Below are 26466 nucleotides of genomic sequence, written 5' to 3'. Positions count from 1 at the left end.
TAATGAATGCTATGAAACAAAACAGTGAAGCGGAAACGCAACATTTTGTGCAAAAGAGGTGAACGGCGTTCCAAAAATCTCAATCCCCTCCAAAATCACTGTCTGCTGTGCCATTCAAATACCTGTCGTGTGAGAAATTTGTTGTTTCGAATCCCGTTCTTTATTCAAGCCTGCATTTTTTCAGGCTTTCTTTTCGCAACTGCTTAAGTTGCGAAAATACTGCAAGGGTCTTTCACTTCTATCTAAATTCGGTATCCTTAAAAAACATACTTGCAATCCATATTGGCCGCATTCGTTCACTCATTTTCTCGTCCTTGTTGAGGAGTTACTGTAGAACACGTTCTCTTTTGATATAGCATCCATGGAAATAATTCCGAGCGAACTTTTCTGACGTATGTTACATTGTGACAGGAGGTTCGTCATTGTCATCACAGTAGAAAATTTCCGCTTTTCGTTTTGAAAACGCGAAACGTTACGTTGCAAAGAAAAAAGGTTCTGTAAGAAGATGAAGTTTGATCCAATTCTGGCTTTAAATTCGTGAAGACGCAGTTTTACGAAATGTTATTGACTGTAGACTGGTGTGCCTTAAGCTATGTCTGGTCGCATCCACAAGAACCTGGTAATCTTAAAGGCGGTTGACACCTTTTTCTTGGGATAACGGCATCAAGAAGTCGTGGATGTCAAACAATACATTCTAACATATCTGGTAAAAGACAAGGTCTGGATAGCAGCAGGCAAGTTATACTGAAGTTTAAGAAAAAATAATCTTCAGTTTTAAATAGTCAAGTAAAAAGTTGAATTTATAATACATAGAAATGCACGTATTCTTTAATTATTGTGTTACATTTTTTTCATAGCATTTCCATGTACTTTGTTTTGACTATTACGATTTAAGACTATGAGCGGTGGAAGTCGTCTGTTTTAACTTTAACTTCTCCTTTTTCAGAAATAAAACTTTCGGACGTAGAGTCGACTCCCGATTCGAGTTATCGGGATTTGAAAACGAATGTCTGGAAATAATGGAAAAAAGCTGTTTTTTGTGTATTTCTATTCATACGGCGTTTATTTTAAAGAAATTTAATTGTAGAGAAGTCGAGTGAAAGTAGAACAATATTTCTAAATTATAAATCCGAACTTAACGCAACGTGAAACAAAACAAAGCAAAAAAAAAAAAAAAAAAAAAAAGCAGGAGGAGAAGACTAGGTACCGCTAGCTTTGCTCTGGGTGTACCTGCTCTGTAGCGTATGAACAGAAATACACAGAAAACGCCTTCTAGCCCTCTTATTTCCAGTCATTTGTTCTCAAATCCCAATAACTCGAATCGGGAGTCGACTCTATGTCCGAAAGGTTTATTTCTGAAAGAAGAGATCTTAATGTTTGAACATACGGCTTCCACCGCTTATAGTTTTTTAGTTTAGGTTTTGGGTAAATCAGTTTTTATATAACAATTCTAACAATTTGCTGAACGAGTAAGTTTAAGTTGAAAGATTTAAGTTTAAGAAAAGCGACAAAAGTTTTGATTTTTAAAGACATGTTTCGACAGCTCTTCTGCCAACTTCAGTTTTTAATCGTTAAGTACAAAGTTGAATTTATAATAAGTGCACACAAATGTACGTATATAGAAATGCACGTGTATATAACATGAGCCATTTTCTTCCACGAGATATATCCTACCTCTAGTTTTGATTTGTTGAAGTAATAAAGGGTAACGATTTCTTAATCAATTTGTTGCATGATTTTATAGACGATAAGATGCCTATTTACTACCTCTTACTCTGTGGCATTTTTCTGCCCGGCATCTTTGGAGTAACAGAGTGGGGTTTCAGAAACTATACCAAATACGAACCTGGTGACATGAATCTTATCCTAACTGTCCCTCATGGTGGCTGGCTGAATCCATCAAGACAGAGTAATGGTAAAGAATGGCCCGATAGAAAGAACGGCTGTGAAGGGAGCGATGGTCAGTGTATCTGGACTCACACTTGTGGTGCTGCAAGTGAAAAGTGCTATGCTGATATCTTTTTTGACGAATACACCATTGAAATTGCTCGAGACATTGCTGAAGGAATCAAAACGACCACAGGTGCGTTAAACGGAGTGAAAATGCTGACTTACGCGCAATTGTCATTCTCATTAACAGACATGCATGACAAAAGAGCACGAAGGTTGGGAGAGAAATGTTCCAATGAATGTGTCTTTTTCATTTATCACATAACTACTCCAATGCGGCACGATTTTTCTTGTAGATCAGTGGTTAAAGCATTCGCAATGCTACTACTGAGAAGACGATCATGGTTTCGACTCCGTCCTGGGGATCACAATTGTTTCTTGTCAACGAATTGCTGCCTGATTAGCTAAATAAACTTCATTACCCTTCAACATTATTTTTCGCAAGACTACAGCGGGAAATGGCTAAAATGAAATGGATGGTTTTTGTCCAGGATACCTCCGCTTATGACCAGAAATGCACGCAACAACGAAAATGGCAAATTTGACAAAATTTTGTCACGTGTTTGAAGGAAATGTGATAGTGTTAAGAAATTAACAAGGTTTGAGGGTTTTGAAGAATCTCATCAAATTTGCCAAATAACCCATCTTATGCAATGTTAGCTCAAGACATACAAGCCTGTCAGGTTGACGGATATGACAGTCTAGCCGAATTTGGGGAAATTCCATTAATTCGCCAAACCCTCATACTAAATCCTTTTCACGTTCATATATTTGACAGTTTTGCCGAAAATTTGCGAAATCCGTTGTACCCATTTATTGAAATCATGTCTGGAATGTTAACCCTGTAAGTGCCATCGATTTTCAAGGGGATGGTCCCGCATTGCCAAATGAAATGAAGCTCTCATGTATACGCCGATTGCAAAAATACACGTCAACTAAATTCGTCACTGTACCTTCAAATTTTGTCTTCATCTATCATGCATGTTCAAAATTGAGTGAAACGTTCAGATATAAATCAAACTTCTTTGATGCTTTTCATTCCTTCCATGCGGCTTCACGAGCATGCAAATATTACACGTTGCAGTCCATCGAAAAAATTCATTCTCAAATGCAGACTCAAAGGAAATCCATCTCCATACGAAGAAGAAGTAGGCGATTATCATTCTATTTGCTTGGTTATATGGTTCAAATTCCGCAGCTGGAACTAAAAAAAAAAAAAGGGCGAAATGTTCAACATCAAGACGGCGGCCATATTTTGTTTCTTCTTCAAACACAAGACGCTCAAACTCGGAAGAGCTCGGTCACACAACGACCTCAACGAACGCTGACGAAACCCCATCGGAAATGTAATAAAACAGCAACGCCTATTGGCTCAGATTCAAGTGACATCCAATCAGATTGCTTGTTAGTTCGGTGGGCCGACAAGATGGCGCTCGGGCCACGCTGAGTGGCCCGTGGCACATTTAGCTTTCGTGTAACCCTTCTATTGAAATCATTTGCTGAAGACTCGATCTTTTCCGAAATTTCATCAAATTCGTCTTTTCGCTAAAGCCCCCATTGTCGCCCTCCGACCGAATTCGTAACTTTCAGCGAACTCTTCTTTTAAACTCATTCGCGGAAATCTCGACTTTGGCGAAATTTAACCAGATTCACCATTTTCGTCGCTTTGGTGGCCGGTCGTCTTGAACTCATTCGCTGAAATCTTGACCTTTGGCAAGAATTCATCGAATTCGCCTTTTTTTTTCGTAGCATTCGACGCTTTGCTGAACCTTTCTGACGACTGACTACTTTGCTGAGGCGAAATTTTGTGAGATCCGCCATTTTCTCCAAATTTTCCTTTCGTCAAGAGCCATGAAAAAATTCTGTGAAATTTGGCATTTTTATCGTCGTATGCATTTCTGGATATATCTCCGAGGAAGTTAACGTTCATCATCCGACTATCACAAACAGTCGTAAGGTCCGCGTCTCCTATTTTCTTCCTTCTCATTCAATCTTATTACTCTCATATTATTCTGGTTGTTAGGTTACCGACCACATGTTGTGTACAACAACTTGACGAGGAGCAAACTGGATTGCAATAGAGAGATCAATCAAGCTACTCTCAATATTCCAGATGCAATTCAGGTCTACCGAGACTTCATGGGCTTTATCGCCGAAGCGAGGTCGGCTATATCTGGTCGTGGCTTGCTTTTAGATGTCCATGGGTATGAAAGGAAAAAACTACAAAGGATCCAGCTTGGTTATTTCATTGACAGGAGTAATCTTGAGAGAGATAACTGTAGAATTCAGGGTTCCTCTGTCAGGAATCTGGGCAAATTCTGGTGTGGAAGCGACAATTATTGTTTTAAAGATTTCATCCATGGCAACAGAAGTCTTGGACACCTCTTGAATCAGGAAGGACTACAAGCATTGCCCTCCCCACAGGAAAAGACACCAAAAGGGAATCACTATTTTGTTGGGGGCTACATTATTGAGAAATATGGATCAAGAAATGGAGGAGAAATTGATGCCATTCAGATCGAATTTCCAACGAAACTGCGCTTTGGATGGGGTAGCGATCTCAAACGTCGAGTGGTTAGAGCAATTTTAAGATTTTTTAAGCTGAACTATGTATTACATGTGAGAAAAGCTCATTAAAATTTTTTGTCAGATTTAGTTCCATGGACGAAGAATTAAAAGATAAGATAAGAAACCTTTATTTCAATAGGGTAACTCCTTCAGTTTTTGTACAAGATAAAAACTGCTATCCATAGAGGCCCTATATAATAAACTAAATTGAGTGGAAATAATAATGATAATTAAATACAAATCATTTTGAGTGAAAGGTTTGTTTGTTTGGTCATCCGTTTGTTGTCGCATTTACTCACAGTTGTGTACACTCCCTGATAATGTCTAATGGCATTTTGTTTCTCTTCTGGTTTCTCTTCTTTTCCATTCTTCAACAGGCGATCAGACAGGTGCTTATTTGACGGATCGTCATTCAGTAGCTCTTTTACGCCCGTGCAAACTGGAAGTCGAAGCCACCTGAAGGTCCAAAAAACTTTCTTGCAAACTATAATAATAAATCACACCTTTTGTCCCTGATAACTAATTTTTCAGCTTTCGTTAAAGATGATTCAAAACAAAATGGGTGGAAGTTAATATCCTGAGAGAAAATTATAAATCCTCACTTTCTGTTCCATTAAAGTGCCCTAAAAATCTATATCACTGAAACAAACTTGCAAACTATAACTATTATAATAAATCGCTCTTATTGTCCAACTTCAATTTATGTTGCAGGGCTACTGGTGTACATTACATTGTGACATAAAGTTTTCTTGACATGGCTATAGAAGTTTACTTTTTGCTTTTTGAAGACGCCAAAATTTATATCGCAAATAAAATGTCGCGTCATGATGATGATAAAGATTGAACGAAGTCAGTCGAAATCTCAGTTTGTGTTATGTCAAGTATGGATATTTGGTGGCCTCAGGCTATGATCAGTCAGACCCGACCTGCAAAGCAAACACAAGGAACTGGTAATCTTAACCTGACGTTAAGAGCAATGCTGGTTGTCTGTTCATGTTTAACCAATTATTGGAATCCAAATCCATCCCGTGACAGTTCGGGTCATCGGAAAAGACAATTTTCTTGAGTTGAGCTTCCATGGTATCGAGAAGTCGTAGTTTTCATAGAATAAGTTCTAATATCCCTTTTAAATTGTTGAAAAACAAGAGCCGTTTGGTTTGACAGTTAATGGATGACAGGTGAGTAATGAATGCATTTCGTTTCATGCCTGTTCAGGAAAACTAAACTAAGCTACTACTCGTTTACTCTACATGACACAAATTACTTTCGTGCTGTAAAGATTTGATTGTTGCCATTATCATTGTTATCATGGATTTAAAGCCATGCTGACTCTTATTTTTATAATCAAGCCATCAAATCACGCGAACGTTTTACTGGTCAGTTTTGTGCAATTTTTGTTAGTTCTAAATCTGCGAAAGAAACCAACTCATAACAAATAACTTCAAACAACTAGTGGCCGTGCAAGCCTTATGTTTAGAAAGGTTCTGAATCTATTTCTTTCGTGAGCGTTAAAAGTCGGACGAAACACATCACCTGACTTTCCTCTCCTTTATAGGAATAACATTTCCGAATCAATTTATTGCGTGATTTTACAGAGCATGCCTATTTACTACCTCTTATTGTGTGGCATTTTTCTGCCCTTCATCTTTGGAGTAACAGAGTTGGGTTTCAAAAACTACACCAAATACGAGCCTGGTGACATGAATCTTATCTTAATTGCTTCCCATGGTGGTTTGCTGAATCCATCAAGACAGAGTAATGGTGAAGAATGGCCCGATAGAAAGAACGGCTGTGAAGGAAGCGATGGTCAGTGTATCTGGACTCACACTTGTGGCGCTACAAGTACAAAGTGTTGTGCTATGGGAAACGGTGACTGGAACACTGCAAAACTTGCTCAAGACATTGCTGATGGAATGAAAGCAATTACAGGTGAGTTGGACCAAGTAAGAATTATTCATCTTGCCATGAATCGGGTAGAGAATCCAACCATTTCAGGAAACATCATAACTCTTGATTGTCTTCCGTCGGGGCCACATAATGTTGCCTTTGCAATCACATCCCTCTAACTGAATGTAGTTCCTTATTCTCTACGCGTTTACCGCCCTTTGTTGAGGACGTGAACGTTCATCGTGCAGTTCCACAACTCAAAATTGCGCTACACTACAAACCTGGGAACAGCCATGTTTCTGTTCTTTCGCATCAATCAAAATTTCATTGTCGCCTTATATTTTTACTGCTTTAGGTTTTCGACCACATGTCGTGTATAACCGATTGAGGAGAAGTAAACTGGATGCCAACAGAGAAATCAATGAAGCAACTTTTAATGTTCCAGATGCGAGAACAGCTTATCATGACTTCACCAGTTTCATCAACAAAGCGAGGTCCGCTATTTCCGGTCGTGGCTTACTTTTGGATTTGCATGGCCAGGCAAATAAAGTACAAAGGACCCAGCTTGGCTACCTCATTCACAAAATCAATCTCAACAGAAGAGATTATTGCATTGCGGAATCCTCTATTAGAAGTCTTGGCAATTTCTGGTGTGGAAGCGCCAACTCTTGTTTTAAAGATTTCATCCATGGCAACAGAAGTCTCGGACACCTTTTGAATGAGGAAGGGCTACAAGCAGTACCTTCGCCTCAAGAGAAGACTCCAAACAGGGAACCTTATTTCAATGGAGGCTACACTGTGAGGAAATATGGTTCAAAAGATGGAGGAAACATTGATGCTATTCAGATTGAGTTTCCCAAGAAACTGCGCTTTGGGTGGGGGAATGATGGAAAACGTCGAACGGCTAGAGCAATTTCAAGATTTTTAAAGATAAACTATTTATGATGTCTAACAACACATTACACTTTTTCTACATTTGGTTGCAAGAAGGAAGATTTTTTATACTCATTGCATGTGCTGAAGACGTTTGTGTAGTGTGACGAAGAAACGACGCGTCATGGAGTCAATATCTTTAGTGTGTGGTATTCTCATTTCCCCAGTAAAGTATACGTGAAGCAAAACATGTCGAGACCTCGCTGAGAAAATAAAAAAAAGCAACACTTATGCGGTGAACGTGGAACGTTTATTTTGGTTTTCAACCGTTTTGGTGTCTTACATAGTTTAACTTGTTGACAGTGTCTAATGACCGAATGACTGTTCCACTTCTTCCTTTTCTTCAACACACCGTCAACGTTATTATTATTATTATTATTATTATTATTATTATTATTATTATTATTATTATTATTATTATGTCTGTTCTCTGATAACTCCGAGATGACGTCAAAGCGTGGTAAGAACAAAGAAGCATGCTTCGAGCTGCAGAAGAGTAGCGTGACTCGTGGGAGCCGGCTAACACCAATAAACTAGGTTAATGTGAAAAACATTCTGCATACTGCTAGGATTGAATGTCGAGGTGTGGCGTGTGCGCAATTAACCTGGTTTATTGGCCTTAGCTCCCACAAGTCTTCTGTAGTTAAGTGGTGAAACATCCGTACTAGTAATCGGATGGACATAGGTTCGACTCCTGTGGTAGAACTCCGACTGAATAATTCACCACTGTGATTTGTTTACCAGGCTTAAAACACATTATCACATTTCTTTCATTGCGCAAGAAACGTGCAATACGAAATTATGTCTATACATACGAGTGAAATGTGCATGCAGCTTAATTTAACTATAAAGCAAGCATCGTTTGGGTCGAGGACAAGGCCTCTTTCAAGAGCAACAAAACTCAGCGTTTGACTGAGAATGGATTCAAATGGGATTTTATAAAGGTATGCCGGTGTTAGAGAACCTACTTATCATGATCATGATCATGATCATGATTGAGATACGTTTTCCCTTTCATTCACATCTGCACGAAAAAAATCTATACAATCATCTATGAAAGCACTTAAAAACCACATGGTACAACTATTAAATTCCAAAAAGAAAAACCAAGGATTTAAGTCGAACTAAGTTAACTACATTTCCTGCATGTGTTTAGGAAATACATATTAATATATAACCGAATTTCCAACACACGCTGCCCAGTAATCTATGCTAAAAGGGTGGTAATCCTCTGACAGGTTGGTCATATGTCACTCGCGTAACCGTTACCCGGCATTTGTTTATTTAGCGAACAGCAAATTTCACGCCGTTTCGGAAACACCTTACAGTTTAGCATGCTCTGTTGGTGTTGCACCTGCCGTTAGAGCAAACACTTTCGCATGTAAAATGAACTTCATTTGTTAAGGTGCGAGAAGCATTATTAGAAATTCCTCTGTTTGGTAAACTTACGAATTACGTTTTGAAAATATCTTTGGCTGCAACTTTTATTTTTTACAATAATCACAGACTGTCTTTCAGTGAAAGCTTCAGGTTTGAGTTCTGCTTGTAACTGAATGAGTTAAGATCAGTAGTGGACTTGTTCGTAAACTGAGCTCTGTCAAACAACTTATAATAATATAACATCATCAGCGCCCAAATGACACCAACTACTTAAACTGAATTTCAGATGATTTGTAATTTGTATAATAAATGCTATGAAGCAAAACAATAAAGTGGAAACGCAGCATTTTGTGCAAAAGAGGTGACCAGCGTTCCAAAACTCTCAAACCCCTCCAAAATCACTGTCTGCTGTTCCATTAAAATACCTTAGAAATTTGTTGACCAGCTCCCAGTTTTGTTGATGGCTCAGTTGGTGGAGCGCTACACGGTGTCGCAGAGGTCACGGTTTCGAATCTCGTTCTTTATTCAAGCCTGCATTTTTTCAGGCTTTCTTTTCGCAACCGCTTAAGTTGCGTAAATAACTGCAAGGGTCTTTCACTTCTATCTAAATTCGGTATCCTTAAAAAACATACCTGCAATCCTTATTGGCCGCATTCGTTCACTCATTTTCTCGTCTTTGTTGAGGAGATACTCAACACGTTCTCACGTTCTCTTTTGATATAGCATCCACGGAAATAATTCCGAGCGTACTTTTCTGACGTATGTTACATTGTAATAAGAGGTTCGTCATTGTCATCACGGCAGAAAATTTCCGCTTTTCGTTTTGAAAATGGGAAACGTTACGTTGGAAAGAAAAAAAATAGGTTCTGTAAGAGGATGAAGTGTGATCCAATTCTGGCTTTAAAATCGTGAAGACGCAGTTTTACGAAATGTTATTGACTGTAGACTGGTGTGCCTTAAGCTGTGATTGATCGGATGCACAAGAACCTGGTAATCTTCAAGGCGGTTGACACCTTTTTCTTGAGATGACATTTTATGGTATCAAGAAGTCGTACATGTCAAACAATACATTCTAACAAATCTAGTAAAAAACAAGGTCTGAATAGCAGCAGGTAAGTTATACTGAAGTTTAAGATTGAAAGGAAAAAAAAAACAGATTTTCGACAGCTCTTCTGTCATCTTGCTGTTTTAAATAGTCAAATAAAAAGTTGAATTTTATAATACATAGAAAGGCACGTATTCTTTAATTATTCTGTTACAGTTTTTCTTAGCATTTCTATGTACTTTTACGATTTAAAACTATAACCGGTGGAAGTCGTACGTTTAAACTTTAAGTTGTCCTCTTTCAGAAATTAAACTTTCGGACGTATTTGGTATATTTTAGATGTCGGCCGTTTTGGGTAAATCAGTTTTTATATAACAATTTGAACAATTTGCTGAACGAGTAAGTTTAAGTTGGACGATTAAAATGAAGAAAAGCGACAACAGTTTTGATTTTTAAAGACATGTTTCGACAGCTCTTCTGCCAACTTCAGTTTTTAATCGTTAAGTACAAAGTTGAATTTATAATAAGTTCACACAAATGTACGTATATAGAAATGCAGGTGTATATAACATGAGCCATTTTCTGATCGTCAATTTGTTGGACGATTTTTCATACATGACAGTTAAACGGACTATATCAATTTTAAATCATCCTTAAAGTCACTGAATGGAAAACTAACGCATCCAGTCTCCGTGAATCATTTTTGAATAGTTCATTTAGATGACAAATATTATAGCATTTCAGATACGTTTCTATCCTTTTAGTTTTTTCCGTTTAGATGGAGGGGGATGGGGTGTATTCAATGTTCGACATGATAATGTACGATCAATAAATCAGAATGCAAAAGCGTGCTTCAGAAAGATGCAAATGTAATGTTCAGATGCTTTGTTCGTACGAACATTCCAATTTTCGTACGTTTCGGTTTCTACCCCGTAGGAATATTATAAAGGGACTTATGGTTCTGCAAGGTAAGCAGACGTTGCTTGTCCACTTATTTTCTTAGCCGCTTTTGCGTGAGTTTATATATAGTGCGAGATGCTGGAGACGCGAAGAATTCCCGTGGCGTGAACCCCTTGTGCGTCCCTTCATTTTCCTACATTATCGGAAGGGATTTCCACGACAAATATCCTACCGCCAGTGTGGATTTGTTGAAGTAATAAATGGTAACGATTTCTTAGTCAATTTGTTGCGTGATTTTATAGACGATAAGATGCCTTTTTACTACCTCTTACTCTGTGGCATTTTTCTGCCCGGCATCTTTGGAGTAACAGAGTGGGGTTTCAAAAACTATACCAAATACGAACCTGGTGACATGAATCTTATCCTAACTGTCCCTCATGGTGGCTGGCTGAATCCATCAAGGCAGAGTAATGGTAAAGAATGGCCCGATAGAAAGAACGGCTGTGAAGGAAGCGATGGTCAGGGTATCTGGACTCACGCTTGTGGCGCTGCAAGTGAAAAGTGCCATGCTGATATCTATTTTGACCAATGCACTATTGAAATTGCTCGAGACATTGCTGAAGGAATCAAAGCGATCACAGGTGGATTAAAGGGAGTGAAAATGCAGACTTGTTCGCAGTTGTCTTTCTCTTTAACAGCTAGATATGCATGACAGAAGAGAACGAAGGTTGGGAGAGAAATGTTCCAATGAATGGGTCTTTTTCATTTATCACATAACTACTCCAATGCGACACGAATTTTCTTGTAGATCAGTGGTTAAAGCATTCGCAATGCGACTACTGAGAAGACGATCATGGTTTCGATTCCGGGTTGGGATCACAATTGTTTCTTGTCAATAAATTGCCCCTGATTAGCTAAATAAACTTCATTACCCTTCACCATTATTTTGGCTGAAATGAAATGCAAGCTTTCTGTCCAGGATGCCTCCGCGTATGACCAGAAATGCATGCAACAACGAAAATTTCGTCGTGTTTGAACGAAATGTGCAAGGTTAGTGTAGAGGAATCAACAAGGTTTGAGGGTTTTGAAGAATTTCATCAACACTGCCACAAACAGTCACAAGGTCCGCGTCTCCTGTTTTCTTCCTTCTCATTCAATCTTATTACTCTCATATTATTCTGGTTGTTAGGTTACCGACCACATGTTGTGTACAACAACTTGGGAAGGAGCAAACTGGATTGCAATAGAGAGATCAATCAAGCTACTCTCAATATTCCAGATGCAATTCAGGTCTACCGAGACTTCATGGGCTTTATCGCCAAAGCGAGGTCGGCTATATCTGGTCGTGGCTTGCTTTTAGATGTCCATGGGTATGAAAGGAAAAAATTACAAAGGATCCAGCTTGGTTATGGCATTGACAGGAGTAATCTTGACAGAGATGACTATAGAATTCAGGATTCCTATGTCAGGAATCTTGGCAAATTCTGGTGTGGAAGCGCCAACTCTTGTTTTAAAGATTTCATCCATGGCGACAGAAGTCTTGGACACCCCTTGAATCAGGAAGGACTTCAAGCACTGCCCTCCCCACAGGAAAAGACACCAAAAGGGAATCATTATTTTACTGGAGGCTACATTGTTGGGAAATATGGATCAAGAAATGGAGGAGAAATTGATGCCATTCAGGTTGAATTTCCAAAGAAACTACGCTTTGGATGGGGTAGTGATCAACAACATCGAGTGGTTAGAGCAATTTTAAGATTTTTGAAGCTGAACTATGTATTACATGTAAAAAAATATCATTAAAATTTGCCAGCTTCATTTCGATGGACGAAGAATTTTCAGTTATACTTAATATTCTTGGTCTTTTTCTGTGATTCTTTGTGGTGAGAATAGACAGAAGACGTTTGCGCAGTGTGACGAAGGAATGTCACTTTTAAAACATCAAATGATAGAATCTTTCCTGTATCTTGTTCTCATTTCTCCTTTGAATATACGTGAAGCAAAACTTGTCAATAACGAAGAAAATAAAACGGACAACAGTGGATTGAAGAGTGGAAGGTTTGTTTGGGTGGTCATCAGTTTTGTTCCTCGCAAATACTCAACTGCTCCCTGATAATGTCCAATGACCTTTTCTCTCCCGCCTTCTGGTTTCTCTTCTTATTCTTCAACACACGGTGAACTTCGTATTGCGTACTGGTTATTGTACGTGCACTTTGTAGTCTCTTTTACACAGCACTTGTCCATTGTTTGCAGGAGTCTGCAAAGCCGATGTGATCAGTGGCTAGCACTGACAATATACCTATAGCATCGTCGTGCTGTAGTTCACAGGACTGTCGTTTCAACCTGGTTTACGAAACCACGTGAAGGTCTACAGTACTCATTTTCCTACTGCCATAGCGATGGCAGTTGCTTCGTTGTCAGTTATTTTAAGACCCTATTTGGAGGTCCCAAGCATATATTTGCGAAGTTTTGGATGGTTTGTTTTAAAATCAAGAGATTTTACTCTTGGTAATCACGTGCCTATATGCGTTTGGCGTTTGTTTCCTCGAGGCTGTTCGCTTTCACTGAAGTTGATGTATGTTCTTTTGTTTGCCAATAATAGTCCAAGAGTTTGTAAGACGTTTGTTCTTATAATAAAAGCATACGTGACATTACATGGATATGTTTTATGTACAAAGAGACAAGAATGTGCATACAGTTTAATTTTACTAAAACCCGAACCTTCCTTTGGGCCAAGGGAAATTTGTCTGTTGAACCGGATTTCATTGATTCATTTCAAGAGAGGGTGGCCTAGAGTGGAAGTTAACATTAATTCCTTACAAAATTTGTAAATCCTCGCCGCTACGTTCTGTTCCTTTAAAATGCCTGGAAAAAAATCTGTATCACTGAAAAACGTACTTTCAAATTATAAAAACTATTTAACGATTTCAGTTTTGTTAAAGTGCTACCACCATATAAAAAGGTCGTATCGTCATGAGAATGAAGTTTGAATACTGAAATTCAGAGAAATTCCAGAAGGTTTTATGTCACGAAATGCCATTTGGCCTGAAGCTGTGATCAGTCAGATTTGTAAGAAGGTGATAATCTTATCATGAAAGGTGTAACTCATCGTACAGTAGTTTGAATGATAGCTCAAAATTAATCGTTTGTCTCTCGTAGGCATCCATGTTTCCGGAATTACAATGCTATTATCCCTATTGATGTTGTTAGGGTGAAGACTTATGTCAATGCCCTCTTGACCCCCTGGAAGTGATAATCTTGACGCCACCTTTTAAACAAGTGCAAGAAACTGGTAATCTTGACCTTACCTTAAAAGCAAGTGCTGGTTGCTTGTCCGTCATAAACTTATGATTGTAATCTAAATTCATCCCGTGATAGTTCGATTTATGGGCTCTATTCTTGAGATGACCTTTCAGGGTATCGAGAACTCAGAAGTTGTAGATGTCAAAGGGCAAATTCTCATATCGCTTTACATGGTGAAAAACATGAAGAGCTGTTTCACTGGCTGACAATTGAATAATGATGGCATTTTATTTTAGTTCATGCTGGTTCGCGAAAATTAAAGTACGGAACTTCGCGTTCACTCTTCGTGACACAAATTACTTTGCTGTAAAGATTTGATTGTGTCATGTAGTTGTAGTTGTTATTGGTGATTCGAAGCTTTGTTCTTTTCTCAGTTTTCTCGGGGTTTATTTAAAATTTATAAGTGGGTTATCAAACTAAGTAAAAGTTTTACTGGTGCACTTTTTGCTTATTCTAAATCCGGTGAAAGGAACAAAACTATGAAATGTGACGTCGAATAAGTGTTGGCTGTGCAAGTCTTAGTTTGTACTATAACTTGGACAAATTTTTGGATCATTTCTCTTTCGCGGGCAAATTCCGACGACCTATGTCCATTACTTTTGGTGATGACTGAAACTGTTTTAAACAGTAAATTAGTGGTTATAACAGCACATAATAAGAGATTTAGTGATCGCCAATTTGTTCGACGATTTCATATTTACTTTACTAATACCCGTCTTGATCATTCTTTAGTACTTCAAGCGAAAATGTTTCCACCCCCAGTGGATCAGTTATAGATACGTAATTCTTTGAGATGACAGATATGACCATAGCAGCGGTGATCTTTTCACGCTGAAGATAACATGTCATTTTTACGTGTGAAGATACCATATTTTCGCGCGAAAGCTCACCTGGTATTTCACTGGTGTTTATATAATAAACAGCTTTGTTTTGTCACCCGACTTTCTTCTCCACTACAGGGGCAAGGTTTTGGAATCAATCTATTGCACGATCTTTACATACCATGCCAGTTTACTACCTCTTACTTTGTGGCATTTTTCTGCCCTCCATCTTTGGAGTAACAGAGTGGGGTTTCAAAAACTATACCAAATACGAACCTGGTGACATGAATCTTATCCTAACTTTCCCTCATGATGGCTGGCTGAATCCATCAAGACAGAGTAATGGTAAAGAATGGCCCGATAGAGAGAACGGCTGTGAAGGAAGGGATGGTGAATGTATCTGGACGCACAACTGTGGCACTGCAAGTACAAGGTGTTGTGCTATTGTAGAGGGTGACTGGAACACTGCAAAAGTTGCTCGAGACATTTCTGATGAAATCAAAACAATCACAGGTGAGTTGGACCAAGTAATCACCATCACCATCCACGGAACATCATAACATCCATCGTGGGCTCATAATGTTCTCTTTGCTTTCTCATCCCCCTTCACAAACTGAATGTGGTTTTTAAAATTCGTTCATTTCTTTTCCATTTTCTAAACGATTGTTTTAACGTGAAATTGTCAAATCCAAGGTTTTGTTGAGGACGTGGATATTCATTGTCCAGTGCCACAAATAGTACGCTACACTACTAGCCCGGGAAAGGATTTCAAGACTTTAACAAATGCTCAAGACATTGCGGATGGAATGAAAGCAATTACAGGTCAGGGAATTACCATTACTCTGAAAATAGTCTGAAAACATAGATTTAATCGTTTTTTTCATGGTAACGAAAGAAAGAACAGACTTATGTTTCTGTATTTGAAGTGTTACCTAAACTTTGCCACCATATACATAAAGATTAAATGCAAGAGTATTGTAAAATTTCCTAAAATTTTCAAGTGTTTGTAAAATTGGTTTATGCTTGGACTGTTCGCATGATTTCAAAAGGTGCATAATTTACTGACAGTGCTAGCATGTTTAGTCTCTTCTGAAAGATTGCTTGAATGCTTGAAGTTTCAAAACGTGTGTTTTTTGATACAAAATAACCTCTGCAATATTTGATGGAATTTGCGCACTTCAAATAAGTCATCATTATCACCATCATTGTCAATATTTCAAAACCCTCGTGTATCCAATGATCTAATTTTGGGAGACCAATCAGTATTCAGTAATTTTGCTGACCAGTTCTTTTAAATTAAACACTGCTACTGACTACCTTCCAATCAAAACTTAACAATATTTTTACTGTCGCAATTATTATGTGACCGTTTTAGATCTTCAACCACATGTTGTGATTAACAACCTGCACCGGATCAAAATGGATGCCAACAGAGAGATAGACGAAGCAACTTTTGGTGTCCCAGATGCAGTACAAGCCTACCAAGACTACGCCAATTTCATCAAGAAAGCGAAGGCGGCTATATTTCCCGGTCGCGGATTGCTCTTGGATATCCATGGACAAAGATACGAAAGGATACAGCTGGGCTATCTCATTTCCAACAGGAAACTTCAAAGCGGAGTCTATAGTCCTCAGAAGACCTCTATCAAAAGCCTTGCCTTACACTGGTGTACACTGAATGATGATCCCTGCTTCAAGAGTTTCATCCATGGTAACAGAAGTCTTGGGCACTTTTTAGTCAAAGAAGGATTGCAAGCAGTACCTTCACCACTGGCCAGGGATCCAGGTCTTGAAAGATATTTCCCAGGAGGCTACACAGTGAAGGTCTATGGATCAAAGTACGGAGGAGACATTGATGCTATTCAAATGGAATTCCCCAGAGCACTGCGTGCTGCATGGGGATATGATAGTAAAGCTAAGGTAGCTAAGGCCATTTCAGATTTTTTCACGCTTAATTACTGAAAACTGTGGCAAGGCAGATTTCTAGTTGTTACATTTTATCTTGTGTACTCGAAGATTTGGCTGTGATGTGACTATTCCTGTAAAGTAGCTGGTTAGCTAAGTGTTAAGTCACGTTAATAAACTTACTTACTTTACTTACTTACTTACCTGTTAGTAAGTTTGTTAGCTCAACTGATAGAAATGTGTGCAAATGTGATGAAAACATGTCTCTTTAACTTCTAACATTGAAACTCAAAGAGGACATTAGCCTTCAATGTCTTCAATGTGTATTATGTTTTTAGCCTTGTTTGAATAAATTGTGTAAAACTAAATAAAATGGGCAATGAACTGTCATCAATTTTCATTTTGCTTTTCAAAAGCCAACTGCAGTTTATTAGTCGATCAGAATGAACCCATTGAATGTGGATTTGAAATGGAAGGGAAATAACAGTAAATATAATACTTATAATATAATACTTAAAGCACATATTTTGGACACCTATAATTGTTTTAGAATTTGTTTAAAATTTTTTGAGATAAAACTAGTGAGCAGCACGTCTGCGAACTCTTACAGTTGTAAAACGATTTATTTTCTCCTACGCGTTTCGTGTGACTAACGCACACTTCGTCAGGGAGTTTTACAATACAACATGAGTGACCTGTATATATACCTACATAAAAGACTAAAATAAATTTTACATTACGTAAAACCGCACCTACGCTAGCGGATTTACATGTAGGAAACAGGCGAAAAGGTGTGCAAGGCGTTACATATTTTGTGCTTGACATAATTTTGGGGCCCACAGTTTTAGCTAAACTAAAGGAGAGCCTGGAGACGGCCATACGATGTAGACGTGCCTCTCATGGCTCCGTTTCTCGGGTCAATTTTTTATAAACCGTAACGTCTATGGAAGCAATTCTTTCATCTGTGAAAAGAAAAATTAGATTTTCTGACCCTTCAGGAAGCTCACAGTAAATTTCGCCGGCAGAAAAACGACTGAAAGAGATTTCATTCGGCCACGTGGACGAGGACGAAGTCATGGCCGCAGAAGGTCTTGCAGGTAAAATAGACTTAATACTAATACTATGACAAGCAGCTTCTTTGGGATCTGGTAAAATATAAAATAAGACAAACTACGATCTCGTATAGTAAAGGAAAGGCCAAAGAAAGACGAAATAAACTTGCCGAGGTAGAAAGCAAACTTAAAGAGACCGAAATGCTGTGCGCTACACACCCTACAGAGAAAAATATTGAAGACCTTGAAAAGCATAAGATGGAATACGACTCAATGTACGATTATATTACGCAGGGAATCATCATCCGATCTAAAGCCGCATGGTGTGAGAAAGGGGAAAAAAATAACAAATATTTTCTAAATCTTGAAAAGTCCAGAAAAGCAAAAAATTGTATACGAAAGGTACTTAACAACGAAGGACATGAAATAATTAACAGCAAAGCTATCATGTCTGAATTAAAGGATTTCTATAAAGATCTCTACGATAACAAGTACCCGGATATAGGTGTTGACGAACTGCACAATTATACTAAAAACCTTAACATACCCAAATTATCTAATGATCAGCAGCTCCTTTGTGAAGATCATTTAACTTATACTGAATGCTACAATGTTTTAGATCAACTAAAGAATGGCAAATCTCCAGGTAACGATGGCTTAACAGCTGAATTTTACAAACTTTTCTGGCCTAGGGAACCTCCTCGTTGACTCCTTAAATGCTGCCCATATAAATGGGAAACTATCAAACTCCCAACGACAAGCAATTATTCGACTTATCGAAAAAAAAGACAAAAACAGACGCTACATTGAAAATTGGAGACCTATATCTCTGCTAAATGTAGATTACAAGATCGGATCCAAAGCTCTAGCAACCAGATTGGAAAAAGTGCTTCCGAACATCATACACGAAAATCAATGCGCATATGTGAAAGGTAGAACTATTTTCGATGCAATTAGGTCAATTAATGATGTAATGGAATATACCAAACTTTACAATATTCCCGGCTTAATGACTACCTTTGATTTCAAAAAAGCCTTTGATTCATTAAATTGGCGATATCTGGTCAACACACTAGAAGCGTTTAATTTTGGTGTCTCGTTTATTCGATGGGTCAAAGTTCTTTATTCTGACATCCCGAGCTGTGTAATAAACAATGGTTTTGCATCAGATCTTTTTGAAATAAAACGCGGAGTGCGTCAAGGTGACCCATTGTCGCCTTACCTTTTGTAAAAATATTGTAGGTATCAAAATAGGTAATGAAGAAATAAAACTTAATGTTTTCGCTGATGATCTTACCACCTTCGTAAAAAACACTAAATCCTTTTTTTCTTAAAAACAGGTTATTAATAATTTTGGATGTGTTTCTGGGTTGCAACTGAACGAAGAGAAAACAGAGGCATATTGGCTTGGCAGCCCACACGATTCTCCTAAAGATCTTGGAATAGATAAGGTTAACAAGCCCATAAAGATTCTAGGGATATTTTTTACCTACGACTGGCAAGAATTCCAAGAACTAAATTTTGAAAAAATTATTAAGTCCATAAAAAAATCTATAAATACTTGGCAATGGAGAAACTTAACTTTACTTGGTAGAATTCAAATCATCAAGAATTTTGCAATTCCTAAGTTTATTTTCCGAGCCTCCCAAATTCCTCTCACAAAAGAAATTGTCAAGGAGATAAACACGGTACTCTTTGATTTTGTATGGAAATCTGGAAAGGATAAAATAAAGCGAAGAACTTTGATCAGTGATTATAAAAATGGAGGATTAAGAATGCCTCATATAGAAACGCTTATTAAAACTCAAAGAATTATGTGTATGAAAAAGTATTTGGATGACTATAATAGCACGTGGAAGGTGTTCCTAGATCATTACCTTTTAGAATTTGGAGGTTCATTTCTATTGAAATGTAACTATGACGTGAAATTCCTTCCAAGACCCTTCCGAAGTTCTATAAGGAATGTCTTAATGAGTGGGAAAGTTACAAACAAACGCACATTTCTACTCCATCGAACGTGCTAAATGAAATGTTCTGGAACAATAAGTTCATTTGTAAAGGTGGAAAACCGCTGTTTAGGAAAACAATAGCTAAGAAAAATATAATCAAATTGTGTGACCTGTTAAATGACACAGGCAAACTAAAGACCTGGGACGTATTACAAAACAAAACTATAACGATGACTGAATACTTTCTTCTCATGAGTGTTGTTGACACTATTTCATTAGAATGGAAAACTATTTTAAAACAACAGTTACAAACGGCACATGCTAATAGACACAATTCTAAAGACGTCGTTTTTCCTACTTCTTCGAGGGTGCTATATTGGGATCTTGTGAAGAAAATCGAGACTATACCAACATCAAAAAGCAAATATGAAGAGTTGTTTCCAACAACTGATTTGCCATGGCAAGAAATTTATCTTCTTCCTAGAAGCGTAAGTGTCGACACCACTGATTGGACTGTTTTTGTTAAAGACAATAAGGACAATAGGAGACAGAAAGATCCCCTCTAGGAGAAAACTGAATTTGATACATCTAAAACGAGTTAATAATTGAAAGATGCGCATTTGTGGATACAAAGAAGAACAAACGGCCCCCATTTAATAGCGTGGGCTGCACAGGCATCCCACGTAATTATTTATCCTCAGAGTTTAGCTCGGACATCTTTCATCAAGAGTATGGTATCGACATGGGAACCCCATTTGCTGTCACGGTAGCTAATGCATTCATGTATCTTCACGAGAAAGATATCGTAGAAAGATATTCTAGTTATCTTATTCTCTATAAAAGATTCATTGATGACCTACTGGCTATTTGGGATGGCCCTAAAGATACCCTTCTAGAATTTCTTGACACTCTGGGTAGCAAAACAGACCGTATCAAACTTACTTACTGCATTAGCGATAGTAGCATCTCCTTTCTGGATTTGTTTCTCTATAGAGATATTTCATCAAATGTACTGCATTCAGAAAAGTAGAAAAGTTTTCTACTTTTCAAAAGCCTCTTAACAAATATCTGTATATACCTTTCGAGTCGTTCACCCTTCTAGCAATAAGAAAGCCTTTATTAAGGGGGAATTAATGAGGTGCGCTAGAAATAGTTCTTCCTTTGCGTCCTTCGCTGAGATTAGGGAGAAATTTTGGAAACGTCTACGGGTAAGAGGTTATCCCTTCAGATTTTTGCCTTCACTGTTTCGCGCAATACGTTACAGTGATAGGAAGGGTTGGCTTAGAAGTAAACCTAACAAAAGGTCAGGGGTTAACAAGACTATTGTCTTTAAAACCACCTTTAACTGCAGTCACGCACGTATCAAGCATCCTGTTTCCTACATGAAAATCCGCTAGCGTAGGTGCGGTTTTACGTAATGTAAGATTTATTTTAATCTTTTATGTAGGTATATATACAGGTCACTTATGTTGTATTGTAAAACTCCCTGACGAAGTGTGCGTTAGTCACACGAAACGCGTAGGAGGAAATAAATCGTTTTACAACTGTAAGAGTTCGCAGACGTGCTGCTTACTAGTTTTATCTAAAAAAAAAATGTTGTTTGAACTGAACATAATAATCGAACTACCTCAAATTGCAAAGGGGTTAAGTAATTGCAGTGACAATGTAATAACAGTAATATTACTTTTGTTCTTCAGTTCTGTTAATGTAAATGCGTTCTGATCATATTTTTATGTAAAAAAATAATTTATTTCATTGAAATCTTTGAAATAAACTCAGTTGGAGCTAAAGTCAAGTGATTATAGTAAACTGACTTCTTTCCCTGCACAAGGAATCAGGTTTCTCTGACAGTGGTGGCCAAAGTTGAGAGTCGTTGCAGTTGAGTTAATTTTTCCCCAGATTTGCACTAATTACTCAAAGTTCAAAGTGCAGTGGCAGAATGGTTATGGTATCACATAGTCTCATCGGCGGTTTACAATTCTTCTGTGGGGTGACATCGGACGTCAGCATGTGAAGGCGCCAAGTAGCAGCCGCCATCAGTCCATATATCGATCCCACCCTCCCAACCCACACATGAATGTGAAAGACAGATGCAATCAGAGATAGAAACAGACCACCACACTGTCCCCTACTATGTTTTTGAACAGTGTGTGGGTTCTTTGACGTCACACAGATTATTAGGAACACGTGTTGTGAGAAGGGACCTGGAACGGTTTATCGTCCTTATCTGAGAAGATTAGAAAGTCTCACTGCAGTTTGTAGAATATTGTCATTAAGAAGGCAGCGCTTTCTCCTCAGGTTTTTAAAGACCCTGAGTGTTGCTCCAGCCAGGGTTTGAACCCACGACTTCCTGCATGGTAGTCTGGTGCTCTCCCAACTGGGCTAACCTGTCGGTAGTAAAAGCAGTTACCGTAATAACAATGGTATTGTGGTTCCTGGTTGGATCATTCTTCATTCTGATTGGCAGAGCAACTATCAATCAGTTTGAGTGTGCAAGGCTATGTATCCCACCATGACATTTGACCCAATCACATGACTGGAAGTGACGTCACTCCCAGTGTGATGAGATCATCGTATTCAAAACATTCCATGCTTTCCAAAGTGTGCTGTCAAATTCAGAATAAAATTTGTGACCAAATCCATTTGCTTGCATAATCTTTCTTTTGAACCTAGCGCATATCATTTATAGATAAATTTATTTACTTATTATTGACAGCTTCAGAGAGAACACATTGCTGCCGATTTAGAAGTAGAAAGGTTGGTAATGGATTAGACTGTTTTGTAGTAGTATTTACTAGTATCACGGTTAATTTAGTATGTTGGTTAATATTGTTTTTGTGTTAATTTTGTAGCTATTAATAGTGTTTTTTTCAGACTTTATTAAAGGGACAGCTTACGGGAAGGGTTTTTTGTAGTACGTTTGTGAACAAAATCCTCAGTAAATGGCTACAAAGGAGGCTAAAAGGATTATTACTTGAATGGACTTTAATCGGGAACGCAGCTGTAACATTGCTTATGAATTGTTACAGTTGTTAATTGCGTGGTTCCAGAAAATATCCTAGCCTCTTATTCCATCCACAACAGGTCCTTTCTGCATTGAAATTTATGTTAATTTAGTACTCACTTATAGCTTATAATTCTTGTGGCTTAAGGGTTAAAATGTATCAATTGCTTAACTCCTTCTAAGGTACAATGGTTAGGAGATTGATGCAGATACGTGTGTAAACAACTGCTGATTTATACAAACTTGGGCATGTTGTACTTTAATGGCTTGTGGTTAATTTAGCTTGCTGTTTTCTTATTACATCTACAATGCACAGTTTCTCGTCATTTTACCTCTTTCCAGGTGTATAATGAATGGATATGTACCAGGGCATTGATAAAATTAATGTATAAAACACTGGATTGCAGCCGTAGGCCTGTCTGGACTAGCAGAAAGGGGGAGAGGGAATGCTCTATCTTCATTCAGTTTACCATCTCTGTTGTCGCCCAGTCCAGACTCTCCACTGTCAGTTGAAGTCCTGTACCATTTGTGAATCTTCATTCATTTTACCATCCCTGTTACCTCTCCACTCTCCTCTAATTGAAAGAACAATACTAAAATAATGAAATCATTTTTCTGTAATAACTTTGCAGAAATGATGAACATGCTTTGATGATCTCTTGTTTGTTGGAAGCTATCTTTCTTCATGGATATCATGACCATGGCGTTAAGGTGAGTCTACAGGATATGTTTAGCCTGTAAATTATCCACTTTTTCTCTTAAATTATGTATTTTGAGGTATAGTTGAGGTTTATCATTTATAACCTGTGCATACTGTATGCATGTAGCAGAAGTGTTATCTCCACTCTTGAAACAAATTAACGTTAAATTGCTGAAAATACAATTTAATTTCAAATTTTGTTGGACAACATAGAAATACTAAATAATTCCACATTGGACAAAACAAGATTTGATAATATCACCTATTTTGACCTTTAAAATTAATTCTCTGTTATTATTATTATTAATACTACCATAATTATGTGATTCGCTTTTAATTAGTGCCTGAGACACTTACTACTGACAGTAGCATGCCATAATGAACTTGACAATGCATTTCTGTAATTAGTCCTCACATCACTCTCTGTTAATCATTGTTAACCTTTATTTGCTAATTGCCTCTCTTTTTTCCTGTAGTTGTCAAATTTTTACAATCTGCTGGGGAAGATATCCACTGAAGCAATGCCTACTCACGTAAGTTGCGATCATGAGCAAAATTATTTTTTATTTAACAACCATTACCATGTGTACTGAAAAACGTTTATGGTCAACACCATGATATGATCCCGTTATAGTTACTGTAATTTCTTTCTTTCCTTTTTCAGTCGTTTTGGGCACTCATTGTAAATTTCACTCACAAAGACGTTCTGCATGAGTTGGAACACCTATCTCAAATCCACACCAATGTGGGGAAATGTCGTGTGAGTCAATATTTTTTTTACTGTTTAGAATTGAGAATTACTGAGGAATTCCTGTCCTCGTTTCACTTTTTATTAATTTAGGTTTTGAAGGCTTCAGACTGCAGAAAGTTAAAAGCTTACTGTTTTTAAATTGATCATTTTTTAAAATATATAATATTATTGACATCCTTAGGCTTGGGTTAGGCTTGCTTTAAATGAGGGCTTAATGGAAAGTTACCTTGATACATTGCTGATGGACAAAAACAAACTTCTGTAAGTCTTTATCATTTTTATTTATATACTTATTAATAGTTAATTACTAGCATGATCATTCTTATAACAATTGAGTTGATGTTCGCGAGCGTAAATATGTTTTTGGCCCGACTCAGGCTAAAATGAGTTCTGAGAAGGGCCAAAAACATATTTAGGCCCAAGAACATCAACTCTATTACTATTATAATAATTTCAGAGGGCATTCAGAAAAGGAATCAAAGACAGGACAGTAAGAGATATCTTGAACGCTGCCAGCGTCGCGTCGGCGTTTAGTTTACAGTTATTTCATTGAACAAAAGTATTCATTGTCGCATAAGCTTTAAACTTCGACAGAACACCGCAAAATTTGTGGAAAGAATATTTGCTTCTAAGTTTTGAAAGAGAAATAACAGTGAGGACATGGTCACTTACAAGTGTTCAGAAATTAATTGTGCAAGTGCTAAACTGATCGGGTTTCGCTCGACGAAGACAAACTGTTTACCTTCACCTCGCCGCCGGCCACGGAGCTACTGCAGGCGTTATTTTTCTGTAAGTCCTCTTCTCTAGCTAGCTGAGACGACTGGGAATTTGCTTCTTCGTAAGGTTTTTAACCATTTTGTAGCTCAAAACTATTTTTTTGCAGATGGCAGCGCTTCCAGTCAAACAAGCAAGAAAACGGCGCGAACAGTTGAATGCATATGGTTTCCAGTTCTGATGGCTGGCTACGTTATTTTCTTGTTTCTCTTTGGCTTAGAGCAGCGGGCTAAAAAATATTTTAGCCCGCTGAATTCTCCGCCCCCAAAATATGCCGCAATGCCTGATGAAATTATTGTAATAGCTTTTAGACTTCACATTGCATTGTTGTTATTTATAATACTGTTTTTGTTTGTTTAGTTTTTGATGCTCACGCGATACAGAATGCTATAATTTACAAATTAAATCAATTAATCAATTAAAGTAAAGCAAATAATTTTAAAGTCAATTACTCTGTGAAGATGGAATTCATGTATTTTACAGAGAGTGCTACAAGCCTTCGTCTTTTATGCTGGATGCAGAATTACCATCAATAATGAAAACTTTCCTCCAAGGTAAGCTGTATCGATTTTACTCTATTTTCCCTCCCAATAAGTTATACCCTCTAAGAGTCTCTCCTGACAGAATTTTACCCACTAGCAGATTACGTAATGTTTAAAACACGAGCAGCAGTGTTTTATCGGCATTTAAAACCACGAGGCGCAGCCGAGTGGTTTTAGATCCGATCAAACACGTGCTGCGAGTTTTTTGAACAGCTTCAAAAACATTCCTTGAAAAGCTTGTGTCAAGAGAGTTCATAACAATGATGCTTTTGTAAACGTTGGAAATAAGCATACGAGAAAAACATTAAACACCACATACTAATAAGGAGGAGGTTTTATTGGGTTTTAAAACCAGTGCACGTGATGTTTTAACGACCATTTGATAGGTTAATGGGCTTATGAATTGTTGATGAGTTTTTGAATAATTACTCCTGCCTGTGTCTGTACGTTAGTTTTAAGCATGGTGTCATTTGAATCTGTAGGGCTTGGAGAATTCAAATTTGACTTTAACTATAACACACCTGGGTTGAACACTTGGAGCAGTGATACACTAGCTTTCTGTGGAATATGGCAACTGCCGAAGGTGGCTCCACGCTCACTTGTACCAACATACACAGGTAATGATGCTTGTGATTACATTGGCATAGTAAATACTCGGCTGATATGCAGTGTACTTGCAACTCGATCATCTGTGTGTCATAGGGTCAGCTAGACTGAGGCATTTGAGCAACACAGGAGTGCAGGAAAGCAAGGATCCCAAATTATGTTAATCTTCTTCATTTCTGCTTCCTGTAGAATGCACAGTTTGGTATTGTGGAAGAAAGGTAATACAAGTTTCACTGAAATGCCAGCTCTGTTGCTTGCACCAGCATGATTGGTGTTGAATGTCCACAAAATCTGGAAATTCAAGTAGCATAATGAAGGCCTTAAAGCCTCCAGAGAATTAGACTTGTTCTAATAACTTTATTCATTGTGTACCATATGCTAATTTTCTTAGGTGTA

The 26466-nt window shown here is 37.8% G+C and overlaps 4 protein-coding genes across 7 annotated transcripts in view; all 4 read left to right on the top strand.

Moving 5' to 3' along the window:
* LOC146484469 (uncharacterized) overlaps positions 1–26466 on the top strand; it is a 49600-nt gene that overhangs the window by 14079 nt on the left and 9055 nt on the right. Inside the window, exons 3-9 of the mRNA XM_085104540.1 lie at positions 22410–22450; positions 23330–23408; positions 23874–23930; positions 24062–24157; positions 24330–24409; positions 25406–25476; positions 25947–26081. Coding sequence (XP_084960666.1) covers positions 22410–22450; positions 23330–23408; positions 23874–23930; positions 24062–24157; positions 24330–24409; positions 25406–25476; positions 25947–26081 — 559 coding nt within the window. The remainder of the gene's footprint in view (positions 1–22409; positions 22451–23329; positions 23409–23873; positions 23931–24061; positions 24158–24329; positions 24410–25405; positions 25477–25946; positions 26082–26466) is intronic.
* On the top strand, positions 142–7686 carry LOC146484472 (uncharacterized). 4 transcript variants are annotated; one of them, XM_085104549.1, is made up of 3 exons: positions 142–734; positions 1745–2083; positions 6761–7686. In XM_085104549.1, the coding sequence occupies exons 2-3, from the start codon at positions 1753–1755 to the stop codon at positions 7348–7350; spliced, it is 921 nt and encodes a 306-aa protein (XP_084960675.1). In that variant the 5' UTR covers positions 142–734; positions 1745–1752; the 3' UTR covers positions 7351–7686. The 4 variants fall into 4 exon arrangements, with proteins under 4 accessions (XP_084960675.1, XP_084960672.1, XP_084960673.1 ...); XM_085104546.1 differs by lacking the exon at positions 6761–7686 and adding an exon at positions 3974–6105; XM_085104547.1 differs by lacking the exons at positions 142–734; positions 6761–7686 and adding an exon at positions 3974–6105 and having other exon boundaries at positions 1199–2083.
* Positions 10959–13358, top strand: LOC146484471 (uncharacterized). The gene is made up of 2 exons (XM_085104550.1): positions 10959–11304; positions 11853–13358. The coding sequence occupies exons 1-2, from the start codon at positions 10974–10976 to the stop codon at positions 12464–12466; spliced, it is 945 nt and encodes a 314-aa protein (XP_084960676.1). The 5' UTR covers positions 10959–10973; the 3' UTR covers positions 12467–13358.
* On the top strand, positions 14955–16821 carry LOC146484470 (uncharacterized). The gene is made up of 3 exons (XM_085104542.1): positions 14955–15300; positions 15481–15609; positions 16163–16821. Exons 1-3 carry the CDS (start codon positions 14970–14972, stop codon positions 16747–16749), a joined length of 1047 nt encoding a protein of 348 aa, XP_084960668.1. The 5' UTR covers positions 14955–14969; the 3' UTR covers positions 16750–16821.

The sequence above is a fragment of the Pavona decussata genome, unplaced genomic scaffold (assembly GCF_977016875.1).
Source record: "Pavona decussata unplaced genomic scaffold, jaPavDecu1.1 SCAFFOLD_32, whole genome shotgun sequence".
Taxonomy (NCBI): domain Eukaryota; kingdom Metazoa; phylum Cnidaria; class Anthozoa; order Scleractinia; family Agariciidae; genus Pavona; species Pavona decussata.
This window is presented reverse-complemented; position numbering and strand designations above follow the sequence as displayed.